The 12,320-nt window shown below is 60.8% G+C and overlaps 2 protein-coding genes across 6 annotated transcripts in view; one reads left to right on the forward strand and one right to left on the reverse strand.

The window, feature by feature from the left end:
* Positions 1-26: 26 nt before the first annotated feature.
* REXO4 (REX4 homolog, 3'-5' exonuclease) lies at positions 27-8,595 on the reverse strand. 5 transcript variants are annotated; one of them, XR_009564225.2, is made up of 9 exons: positions 8,219-8,595; positions 6,345-6,679; positions 4,796-4,942; positions 4,413-4,606; positions 3,166-3,254; positions 2,073-2,147; positions 1,867-1,929; positions 1,473-1,547; positions 794-853 (listed from the first exon to the last, which is right to left on the reverse strand). XR_009564225.2 is itself a non-coding variant. In XM_030838335.3 (8 exons), exons 1-8 carry the CDS (start codon positions 8,444-8,446, stop codon positions 740-742), a joined length of 1,248 nt encoding a protein of 415 aa, XP_030694195.2. In that variant the 5' UTR covers positions 8,447-8,595; the 3' UTR covers positions 27-739. The 5 variants fall into 5 exon arrangements, 4 of the variants coding, with proteins under 4 accessions (XP_030694195.2, XP_030694193.2, XP_060156201.1 ...); XM_030838335.3 differs by lacking the exon at positions 1,867-1,929 and having other exon boundaries at positions 27-853; positions 4,805-4,942; XM_030838333.3 differs by lacking the exon at positions 1,867-1,929 and having other exon boundaries at positions 27-853; positions 1,473-1,605; positions 4,805-4,942.
* Positions 8,596-8,904: 309 nt separating this feature from the next.
* Positions 8,905-12,320, forward strand: part of ADAMTS13 (ADAM metallopeptidase with thrombospondin type 1 motif 13) — a 31,408-nt gene continuing 27,992 nt past the window's right edge. Inside the window, 4 exon segments of the mRNA XM_060300192.1 lie at positions 8,905-9,218; positions 9,945-10,005; positions 10,007-10,249; positions 10,596-10,662. Coding sequence (XP_060156175.1) covers positions 9,157-9,218; positions 9,945-10,005; positions 10,007-10,249; positions 10,596-10,662 — 433 coding nt within the window. The 5' untranslated portion in view covers positions 8,905-9,156.

The raw sequence follows: 12,320 nt of genomic DNA on the forward strand, positions 1-12,320 counted from the left end.
GACACTGAGGCTTCACACGCTCCAGCTCAAGTAAAAACCTGCGTTTATGTCACACAACATCCCCTGTGGGTTCAGACTCTTTGTACGGCAAGGGCTCAGTATAGCCTGCTGCTAAACGCTCCACTCACTGCAACCGGCTGCTCCTGTGCTCAGAAAGCCCCCCGCCCCGGGCCGGGGGGGAGAGGGCTGCGGGCCGCCCGTGGTCAGAACGTCCATCCTAGTCGGGGAGTCGCCCACCCCTGGGGAGAACTGTTGCCACCGCGCTGGGCAGCCCGAGCTCCCCACGCCGGCCGTGGGCCCCGACCTGCAGTTTAAACTTGTGTGCAGCGGGTGAGAAAGGAACCGCTGAAAACCCCTCGACGAGGCTGCTGCCGGGCTACCCACAGCCGCGCGGTCCAGGCTCGAGGCCGCGGAGTTCTTTCCTTTCCGTTGGCCGAGGCAACGAGGGAAAGGGGCCTCCTCGGAGGAAGGTGCCACACACCTGGGGACAACTAGGCGCTTCTGGTCCTGGGACCCGGGGAATCCCCAGGGACAGCCCCTCCTCCCGTCCCACGTGCGGGGATGAGTCTCAGACGCCACAACCAGACAGGAGACGTTCTGCCCAGCAGCAAGCACGCCGCGTGCCCCTGTTGCCACGATTCTGAAACCTTCCCACAGGGTCACTGCTCCGGGGGGGACTCCATCTGCCCGGCGGCTTGGTCACAGCTGCCCGCGAGCGCGGCACGGGACGGGGCTCCTGCTAGGCGTCGTTACCGTGGGCGCTGGAGGCCGGGGGCCGCCGGTCTCGGGCGATGCTCTCCCACTCCTTTCTCACCAGGACGTACAGCCTCATCGCTGCCTGCGCATCTTGAATCTGGGGGACACGCAGCAACACCATGACTGTCCCGCTGGGCGACAAGCATGGCCACATACGTGCCTGTCCACCCCACAGTTCCCGAGTCCTGGCATCAGACACGGACAAGTGAAGGAGAAAACTGACGAGAGCAGTGGTCCAGCACCACGGCCCTCACCGTGCTTCCGCGCCCCAGTTCATGGGAGGGAGGGACCCAAAGCGAAGGGATGAACGTGCTGCCTTGTGGGTGCTCCAGACACCACAGAATTAGGAAGGAGACGGGGTGGGGGACGGCAGGCCCTGAACTGGATGCTGGGGCACGAGAGCCCAACGGCTGGGCTCTGCGGGCCAGCGGGCTCACGCGCAGTCCTAGAAGGCCTGCAATCCAGACTCGGGCCTTTGTCTCCGACTACAGTACACTGGTAGCTTTTTGGTGTGAAGTATTAGTTAAATGTAACCGTTTAGAATTTAACCGACACTTCGCAGGCCTGCTGTGCCGTGTCATTTATCACGGACCAGGAGCTCCTAAAACAGAAGCCGCCCGAGGCCCACTGTGTTTGTCTTCAGCTGACACTGCGCCTCACGCACGAGGCCCGGCACAGCCCCCGATCCCGAGGCCTGTCACCCGGGACACACTCACCGAGCAGTGCTCCGTCTGCTGCACCCGGATCCCCAGGACTCGCTCCGCAAGCAGCTTCAGAGACGGCCGTCCACTCTGCCAGGGGAGAGGGCGGCGCACAGCCACGCTCGGGTGGGGCCTCTGTAGGCCCTGCCTGGGCAGGGGAGTTGCCCGCTGAGCCCCGACCCAAGGGACCTTCAGTGTCCCTCCCACCGGAAGTGCCCGCGGCCCTGCGGGTTGGTGACACCCGGTCAGCCCACAGAGGAGGACCAGGAAAGGACTCTGCCATGTCTGCCTTCCGGCCTCAGGCTGCCCTGCTCATTTCAAGGGCAGCTCTGCCTCTGGAACAGACACGATGGCGGCTTCTTGCCTGCAGTCGGGGGTCTAATCACAGAGACCAGAGAGTGGAACTCACCTGCCCTCAGCGACACTGACTTTAAAGTTGGCATTTGGCAGAACTCTTTCTCTTCTAAGACTCCTTTTAGTTTTAAAGGTTAAAAGGAAAAACCAAATGAAACCCAACACCTTTCATCAGTAAGCCAGCCTTCAGGGACCAGAACCGACAATCACGTGAACCGAGAAACTGAACTACGCCGTGCGGGGCCGCGCGGCTCCAAGTACCTTCACTTGGCTCCGGAAAGGCTTGTACTTCTGAGTGTCCCTGATCTTCTTCTTCGGGTGACCAAGAAACAACGCCTGGAGGAGAAAATAGGACGGGCGTTTTGTTGTCCATCTGCAGCAACAGACTCCTTCTACCAAACTCCAACACATGACACACATGCACACACAAGTAAGACAAGCACTGACACGAGCCTGAACTTCTGAGGGAAGATCACCATGGGAAAAGTGATGGAAGGACCATGGGCATGAAAACAGCCTTGAAACCGGGGAAGCGGGAGACTCAGTCACCAAGGAGCCCGCAAGTGGCTGAAACGCGGGTCTGCGCGGGGAGGGCGTGGGGAGGGAGCACGAGATACCGGGGCCTCTTGAAGTGAGAACGTTTATGACAAAACGCGTCTCCGTGGGCAGAGGAATTGTTGGTTTTTAACAGTTCAAGCTCTACTTTCTTTTTCGGCCGACTGCGCGGCTTGTGGGATCTTAGCTCCCGACCAGGGATTGAGCCCAGGCCCTGGCAGTGAAAGCGCCAAGTCCTAAACACTAGACTGCCAGGGAATTCCCTCAAAATTTACTTTTAAAAGACATTTAAGACCGATTTCTATGGGTCCCTGAAACATTGGAGGCTGCCAAGCTTCCAGGAAGCACCGTTTGAAAAGCTGCAGGCCCAGGAAGGACAGTCTCCCACAACTGCACGCCCCCAGCTTCTCGTCCCAACAGGTGGGTCAGCTCTGCCCACAGCAGAGACCCTAAGGGGCTGAGGCTGAGCCCCACTCTCTGGGGCACAGGAAGGGGACCTTCCGAGCCTGCCTGCCGCCCGCTGTGCTGGCCGCCATGGGCCGGCCTGTGACACGGGGAGTGCCCAGTGGCTCCGAGGAAGGGGCGCCGGGGATGCTCCCAGACAGGAGGGGCTCTGCCCTGAGAGGGGTGGTGGCCCACCGGGCAGGTGAGGGTGGCAGAGACAGCGCCCGGCTCTGCCTACGAGGGTGTGCAGGGACCCGCTCCCACAAGCTGACACGGTGGGCGCATCACCCGAGTCACGGAGAGAGCGCGACCACCTGGGACACCGCGTTACGTAAGAGGCGCCTGGAGCCAGCACCTTCAGGTCGTTGTGCAGCGCGTGTCCGACTAGAATCCGGCCCTTCAGCAGGTCTGCCACCTCCTTCTGAACGACTTCAAATTCTTCTCCTGGAAACAAAACAAAGCAGTGGTTTTTAGTGACACGTCCATCACTACCGTGCTGAGCGAGAGGACTGGCAGGCGGGTCTCTCTGCTCAGGAGGGCGATACCAAGGCCGAGGGGCCGTCCCAGCACCCCAATCGGGGAGAAGTGGGGGGAGCACACTCACAGCCCCCTGCCAGGGCAATTCTGACAGCTGAATCTAACAGTAAGAAGCCAGGGCATGTGTTTGATGTCTTTCCAACCGGAGACGAAAACGAGGCGGGGGTGGCCCTCGCCACAGATGGTGAGAAGCCCGGCTCTAGACCCTGGGCTCCGGAGGCAGCTCTGCTTGCTTTTTCAGAGCGGACCCCTCGGGGCTACGCCCTCCCCTAACGCCCAAAGGGAAGGGCTGCAGCAACCGCGCTTGGGCCCCACGCCTCTGCCCGCCCGCGACCCTAGCAGGACCGGCAGAGCCCGGATGGAGGTGTGGTCAGGCCCTGGGGCTGACGAGCGGCCGGGCCACCTCGGGGGCTGTGCTCCAGGGAACCTGAGAGGTGCAGAGAGCACGCAGCAGAGGACGACAGAGCCGCCGCCTCAAGCCCCTGCTCCCAGGATCTCCCCAGGTCCCAAATCTGGGGCCCCCTGGGTGCCTCTCTGCCCTCCCCCAACAGCCTGTCCATTGGCAAACCCTATGGGCTCAGCGTCCAGGCTGTGTCCCAAGCTGGGCCATGGCTCGTTGCCTTGTACAGCCACCTCCCTGACCAAGGGCACAGAGGACAGGCTCATTCCTCCACCCTCACGCCCCGCCCCAGCCTATGCCCAGCGCCGAGGCCCCCCGAGGGAACCTGCGCCAGACCGGGCCCCTCGCTGCTCACGGCCTCCCCACGGCTTCCGAATCCTCGCGTAGGCCTGGGAGCCCCTCCAGCCTGTCCCGCCTCCCCACCCCTTCCCCACCCCACAGCAGCCTCTCTCCGTCCAGGAACACTGTCCTGGTCTTCAGGTCGGGTGGCCAACAGGCAGCGAGGCCGACGCAAGCGGCTGTAGGAGCCTCTGAGCCCACCTGCCCGGGAGGGAGGAAGACCGCCGGGCTCTCGCTGCGCCCGCGCCTGCAGCAGAAAGGGCTGTAGGGAGACACGGAAGCGCTCCAGCCGCCCCCGCCCGCGTGCCCGTGCTGAGGCAACCCACCCTGCGCCAGGTCGTCGGGCCGGATCCCGCTGACCGCCGTCCTGTAGTCAGTCACCGGCTGGGCTGGCTTCACGTACTTGTCATAAACACACTTCCCGTACTGGTTCACCAGGGACACGCGGGCCACGATGCTCTCTTCCCCCTTGGGGCCCACGCCCACCATCTCACAGTCCACGGCTAAGGCTTTAGTCAGGCTGAGGGGAACCAAGGCTCCAGTTTAATCCACTCGCGGGACCAGGAACTGGCACCACCGCTCAGTTATGTGACAAGGACGGGTGTCAGCCGGACACCGAGAGGCGCCTGCCCAACTCAACGGGAGGAGAGGGAAGCGGGCCCTTCCTGAGGACCCCCGGCCCCGCCCCCCGGGGCCCTGCCCCACGCACCCCGCGTACCCACTGAAGGCCCGCTCCTTCACCAGCGTGATGGTGCTCTCGCTCTGATCCAGCCGCTTCCGTGCTATCCTGGCTGCCTCCGGGCCGATGGCTGCTTCGATGTCCGCTGGGTCGACGTCGTCAAACCAGATGTCTTCTCTAAAAGGCAGAGGGGAGAACAGGCTGAGCGCGGGGAGGCGAGCGGGGTCTGCTCTTAGGGCAGCCCAGCCCCAAGTGCCTGGCTGCCAGCCCACCGCTCTGGCTACTGTGATCATCCTGCCGCTTTCCCTTTTAATTACTCGTTAGGGACCTCCCTGGTGGGTAAGACTCCGCACTCCCAATGCAGGGGCCCTGGGTTCGATCCCTGGTCGGGGAACTAGGTCCCACATGCACGCCGCAACGAAAGATCTCGCATGCTGCAAGAAGCCTGGGCGCAGCCAAACAATAAATTAAAGAACAAACGACACTCATTAGCTGAAACTTAGGAACTACAAGCAACAGGAAGAACATAAAGCAAAAATACGCCCCCCACCCCCAGTCAGGTGTACCGGCTGCTAACGTTTTCTTCTCAGTTACAAAACGGTTCAGTTATGAAACATTTAAGAACCTCAGAGAAACGCGATGAGTGCAGAACATAGACAAAGAGCCCCACCACCAGGTCCCCGGGCCGAGCCCTGCAGACATGGACTGCAGCCGGGCAGGGATGGGGAGCGGTGGCTCGTGACTGCGTCTTTCGGGCTCAGCGTCCATGTCATTTCTTTAGCGGCAGCCTCCTGAGCTCACTGACTGGACGCGCCCCTCTGGCCATCTGCCCCCACAGGCTTCTCCCTCGTTGGATGTATCCCAACCACATTGAAGGAATTACTGAAATAAGTTCAGTGCATCGTCTGTCGCCCTCGAGACAGAGGGACCTGTCGTGACTGCTGTTTCCAGAGAGCGTGCCTGGGGCAGTGACTCGCGGCAGGCACTCAAATTGTTCTTTCCTGAAACCTTCAGCGATGGTGTCCTCAACCCCAGGCAACACACAGCCAGGCTGACTTACCATCACGCCACTCCTGGCTGAGCCATTCAGAGGCAGCCACTGACTTCTGCTCCTCCCCGGGTGGGTGACACCACAGGGTCTGCTGACCAGGCACTGGGTCGGCACGCTGCCCCTCGCGGACCCGCCGCGGGTGAGCACGCTGAGGCTCCGGGCACGTCGGGAACCTGCCCCACACCACCCAGCTAGCAAGACGTGGCAATCGGCTTCACACTCGGGTCCCTGTGGCTTTGGCGTTCCTTCATTCCAAAGACCCTTCCTTGGGGCCTCCCACCTGCCAAGCCCTGTTCTAGGCCCCAGAGACAAAGCAGCTGTGGAACAGGCTGTCTCCCTCGTGCCCACATTCCAGGGGAGACAAATAGTCAACAAAGAAACCGACAGCACCAGGGTAAGGTGACGGAGGGGCCAGCAGCCTCGGCCTCCTTAAGGAGACAGGCCTTAGTCGCTGTGACCTGGCTCTCGGCCAGGAGGCCGATTAGGCCAAGACGGTCATCACAGCTGCGCCAGCCCGGGGGTACTTACTCGGTGGGCGGGGCCGGAGGCAAGGTGGCGGCCACCTCCTCAGCTTTGCACTTCTTATGTCTGATTTCTCCTCGTTTCGGGGAAATGTCATCATTGGTCCTTTTCTTCGCTCCTTTCTCATTGCGCTGTGCCCGGATCTTCCTGTTCTTCAGAAATCCTGAGGGCACAGAGCCCCGCGTGGCCTTGGGGTCTGTGTTTTCTGTCCCCATCTCATCTCTCTTTGCTTTATCTGAGATCACTTTCCTGTTTTGTTGGACACCTTGGGGCTGCTTTTCGGAATCCGTCTGAGAGAGAACAAGAGCCTCTTCCGGGGCCTGTGATTTTTGTTTCAGCAACTAACGGAACCCAAGATAAAACACGAAACACATTTTAATTTGGAAAACACGCACAAAGGATTAAGAAGGCTTACACGTGTGCGTGTGCGCGTGCGTGTGCGTGTGCGCGTGCGTGTGTGCGTGCGTGCGCGTGTGCGCGTGTGCGTGTGCGTGCGCGTGTGCGTGCGCGTGTGTGCGTGCGCGCGTGCGTGTGCGCGTGCGTGCGCGTGCGCGTGTGCGTGTGCGTGTGCGTGCGTGTGCGTGTGCGCGCGTGTGTAAAAGCAACCTGCTTCCACATTTAGAGTTAACTCCTTCACAGCTCAGGCCAACAAGCTGGTGCATGGCAGCCACCTTCTTGGTTTGCTACCGCTGTGAGGGTCTCAGGAAGAGACGAGTGTGTCCAACAAAAAGAGGCTGAACAAGGGCTGACAGCCGCACCCCTGCTCTCCTACACGGAGGGCTGAGGTCTCCCAGCCCAACCTCCTCTTGCGTGCAAGTCCCCAGTGTGGCCATTCTCAACACGGTTAGCACCCTGCTACGTGGCAACCAGGCGGGTTTCTACCTACCTGTTCCTATAATGTTTAGAGAAGAAAATACTTTCTTGTATGAACTGGAGAAAACCCAAAGTTTTTTCCATAATAAATATCCCTCTGCTTGCTTAGTTTTGCTTTACTTTCTTGAGAGAAAGAGATAAAGTTACAGCTCAAGAAGTCAGAGCACCCGGGGGTTGCCGGAGGGAAAATTTCATCGGCCTGTGTGTCAAGACAGGAGAATGCTTTGGACTCTGCCCTAAGGTGCCCGGCTGTGTTAAGAAGCTCAGAAGCTCTTACGTTCCCGCTCTCACTCTGAGGCTCCCTCCGTAACCGATTTCAGGAACTAGAAGAGACTTTGAAGGTCACGCCCCACGGTGTGAATGTGCACCCCCGTCTGCCATCTGCTAGCTAGCTATGCGACCTTGAGTCAAGTTCCTTAAACTCTCTGCCTCATCTAGAAAACAGCGATGACAACAGCAGCCAACTCAACGGAACTGGAGAGAATTTATGAATGAAGCAGAGCAAACAGCATTTAGGAGACAGTAACCTGTAACCTGTAGGTAAGTACGGGCCACTGATTCCGAGAAAGGCAGTAGGTTCAACACGGCATTACGAGCAGGGACTTGGGCGTCTGACTCCTGGATCTGCTGAACCGGCTGCAAACCTGGACACCTTACGTAACCTTTCCGGCCTATTTCCTCGTCTGTAAAGTGGCGATGATTAAGGACTCTATCTCAGGGTTGGTTAAATAAGAACACATGTAACTCGGCCGGCAGCGTCTGCCCATTTTAAGAGCTCAGCAGCCGGCGGCAGTTGCTGTCAACTCTCACCTATTAAAGGTCCAGGGTGTCGCCAAAATCCTTTACATCAAGTCCCTGACATTCACTGGCCTGCGAGCTCGCCGCCGCCCGCAACAGGCCACCTCTCTGTGAACCGCTCTGTCCACAGCGTTCACGCCAATCTGCGCTCCCTTGGACCCCACAAGCCCTTCTCCGTTTTTCCATCCGCGGGGCCCCCGCGACCTTACCTCCTCCTGCAGCGCCTTCCAGTTTTGGGAAAAGTCCTCCGGTGCCTTTGGAGGTCGCACCACGACCACGCCGGGGCCGTTTCCCGGCTTTCTGCCTGCTTCTCGCGCTTTGTTCTTCCAAAATCTTTTCTTCCTGTTTTTCTTCCGATTCGGCTTCTTGACGAGCTCGGGCTCAGGCGCGGGGTCGCCCGGGGCGCGCTCGGGGGCCAGCACCCTCGCCTTCGCCATCCCGGCACCGTCCCGGCCCCCGCGCCCATCCACGGCGGCGCCGCGGCCCCGGAGCCGAGCTCTGCCCGCCGAGCACAGGTCCCGCCGGACCCCAATTCGCCGGCCGCGGTGACAGCAGCGCGCGGGACCCCGGAAGCCGCCCCGCGCGAGTCTCCACACGTGAGCGCCGATCCCAGGAAGTGCCCTTCTCTCGCCGACCGGCTGGAAACCGGGTCTTCGCCTCTGGTTCCGCGCGGCCGGGAGCAGGGCGGGGCTCTTTGTCCCCCAAGGAAAAGGGCTGCCACCCCGGCGAGCGGCGTCCGCGGTCAGCGACCCAGGATCCGGTTGGGGCAAGCCCGGGATCTCCCCGAGGGCCGGCCTGGGGCCGAGAAACGTGAGCGCCGGAAGGGAACTGGGGGGGCCGCCGTTGGTGTAACACCGAGGCCCGGCCGGTGGAGGGCGGGGCAGGCGGCCGCCAGGGGGCGCTGGACGGCCGGGCCTGGGAGCGGCGGGTGCGGAGCGGACTCACAGGGACCCCGGGCAGCTATCTCCCGCCCCGGGGTCCGAGCCCGGCCCATCTTCCCTACGCGGCGGGGAAACTGAGGCCCAGGGACGGGAGGGAGCGGCCCAGGTCGCACAGCCTGCTTTCCCAGGGCCGTAGTTCAGCAGCATCCGATAACAATAATAAGCACTGTAACAAGTGTTGAACTGTATTATTTTGTGTGACAACAATGATAACAAGTCATTTGCGCACCATGCCTTGGCTCTGGCAATACCTGCATCAGCGACACAGGTGAGGCCTCCACTTCCCCAAAGCTTCCATCCCAGGCTCTGTACGTGCATGGGGGCCTTCAGGGAAATACAAATGCTAAATCAACAATTGTGGATAGTAGTAACTGCAACGAAGATGATGAAGTGAGATACAGTGGTACGGACTTGAGGAGGAGTAAGGCTACCCAACGAAATGCAGGACGCCCAGAGAAATAGGAATTTCAGATAAAGAATAATTTTGAGTATAAAAATGTCTCATATATTAGCTGCAATTTGGGGGGCATACTTAACCCCCCCCCAAAAAAAGCATCATTTACCTGAAATTCAAGTTTCGCTGCTGTCCTAATTTTTATTTTCTAAATGTGACACCTTTCCCTGGGGGGCCACTTAGATGGTGCCACGAGGGAGGTGACATTTGAGCTGAAACTAGAGCAGCAAAGCACTGGGCGTATTTGAGGAACGGAAAGCAGGCTGGGGGGGCGGTGGCTGAAGGTCTGTGAGCAGTGTGGGGATGGCTGGGGAGGCAGGCAGAGGGCTGGTGCCACCGTCCCGGTTCTGTGGGCAGCCGTCGGCTACAGGCACAGAGCAGGCAATAGCTGAGAGGGAGGGAATGAGGAGGACAGGAGAGCAGGAACAGGTCATGGAAAGCAGGGTGTCCATAGGAAGCAGGTGTGATGGTGCCTCAGCCAGCCGGGAGCCACAGTCACACAGATGGGAGATGAATCCCACCCCCGCTCTGTGCTCCCAGGCGCAGGACCGGTGGCTGTGCTCTGAGCCAAGGCCCAGCCCAGCCCAAGGCCGGGCGGCGGCGGGAGGAGCCTGCAGGCCGCCCAGCCCCTCGGCCCCTGCCCTGGGAGGAAGCGCTCACGAGTAAACACAGCCTCATCATCCAGCCCAGCGGGTCTGTCGCATTCCACGCCGGCCAGATTGCAGTCGCTCTCCCTTCCTGGGAGGATGAGTGAGCTTCGCCTCCAGGGGAGATGTGTGCGGGCAGTTCTCATCTCTGTGCCCCTCGTCCTCCTGGGCTGCTGGGGACTCCCTGATTTCCAGCAGGTGGGTGGACCCGAGGGCTGCGGTGCTGGGGGAGCCCCGAGAGCTCGGAACCTGGGCTCCGCTGGGTGCTGAGGGCAGGTCCCTGGGGGAGAAGCGGCTGCCCAACAGCCCTTGGGCCAAGTGGGAGGAAATCCGAACTTGGGGTTCAGGGGCTGAAGTGGGCTCACTGGAGAGGGAGTTGGCCTCGGTACTGTCCACCCACCTGTTGAGGGGCAGAACCGGCTAGATGGTGTGAGTGGCTTGCCTCCTCTCCATCCTGGGCCCCTTCTCCCCCCCACCCCCCCGCCTGCTCCTCTCCCACACCTCCTTCTCCCTCGTCTTCCCTCACTCATCCTTTCTCCCACAGCAGTTTCTTCAGGCTTTGGAGCCAGAGGAAGTGACCGCTTACTTTGGCCCTGACGTTGCCTCCGAAGGTACTTGTCCTGGCGTCTTCCTTGCGAGGGGAGTTTCTCAGAGCCTGCAGGGGGCATCTCACCCTTGGGTCAGGGACCTTGGCTTTTCAGTGGCTCAGCTGAGAGGAAGTCAGAGCTGCTGCTGTCACCCCGTTAATTAGTTCTGTTACTTCCTGCCAAGTCGATAAAAACTGGTCTGGGTGTCCTGGGCCGGGCTGGGGTTGTGACCCTGGGATTCTGCTCAGTATCTCAAGGGAACGGGCACTAATTAGCTGGTCTCTTCCACCCCTGGGCCTCCCTTTGGGCTGACTGACTGTCAGGAACTCTTGCAGTTTCTGGCCAGGATGTAAACATTTATCTTTTCTGTGAGACACAAGAAGGGCGCTGGGTCAAGCTCCAGCCAAAGCCTTTTCCTGTCGCTCGTGGACCGTGTCTGTGGACTTCTCCATGGTGCCAGCCCCCTTTCCAAGTAGGGCCATTGGTGATCCAAAGGCAGGTGGGGACCAGAGGCAGGGTAGGCTAGTGATCAGAGCGGAGGGAATTAGGGGTGTCACTCGTGCCTGCCTTCTCTGTGGTCGGGGCCAGATGCACGCCGAGCAATGGCTGGGGTCGCGCTGCGGGCAGGGGGAGCTGTGCTGGAGGGCCGAGCAGGGGGGAGTGAGGGGCCTCCTATCTCCCGCAGTGCCCCGATTCGACGTGGCCCCGCTCACCTGCGTCTGTGAGCCCGAGCATGAGGCCGAGGACGGGCGCGGGGGGCTGCCCTGCAGGGCCCCGAGCTGCTCCCTGGCAGCCCTGGGACGGCTCTTCTGGGCCTCCTTGCCACCTCCTTCACCAGCGAGCGTGTGGTCAATGCCTCCCTCCGGCTGCTGGGGGCCCCCCACCCCTGCCTCGCGGGAGGCCTCGCCCTGCTGCCCCCAGGCGCAGCGTCCAGGCTCACCTTCTGCTTGGGCTGTGTGGTGAGTGGGCGCCCAGGCCGGCAGCAGGGGGAGGTTGTGCCGTGGGGACCCCAGTGGGGCAGAGATGCCTCCGAGCCCCCGCTGCACAGCCAAACGTGAGCGCAACACCACTTAGCCAGACTCTGACGCCATGGGGGCCTGTTCCTCGGAGGCTCAGAAAAGCCAGCTGAGTTTCCCAAGGCCACCCAGCTAGCAGGCGGCAAGTCCGGGGAACAGGGAACGGAGAGAGGGTGGGTTTGCAGTCAGACCTCTGAGCTCAGACTCCAGCTCTGCGCCTTAGTACAGGCGACCTTGGGCCAGGCACTCCCTGGACGTCAGCGTCGTCACTGATGGGACTTCCCAGGTGGTCCAGTGGTTAGGACCCGGCGCTTTCACTATGGGGGCCCGGGTTCGATCCCCAGTCGGGGAACTAAGATCCCACAAGCTGCGAGACCAAAAAAAAAAGAAAGAAAGAAAAGAAAGATTAAGAAAGAAAGGAATGGTGAAGGCAGCAGCAGTGGCCTTTTGGGTATCTTTGGGGATTGTCACGCGTTGTCACGATGCACCACTGAATGAGCCAGAGCCGTTTATATCACAACCACCCGCCTCCCCGCCCCATTCCGGGGACAGGAGGCCCAGCCTGGGTTGGAACAGATGCCGCTCAGGGCCCACCTGGTGACAGGCAGTGCTGTTCATTAGTGCAGGCCTAGCTGGTCCCTCAAGACCCCCTCCATTCTTGCACAC

The sequence above is a fragment of the Globicephala melas genome, chromosome 6 (genome assembly GCF_963455315.2).
Source record: "Globicephala melas chromosome 6, mGloMel1.2, whole genome shotgun sequence".
Lineage (NCBI taxonomy): Eukaryota > Metazoa > Chordata > Mammalia > Artiodactyla > Delphinidae > Globicephala > Globicephala melas.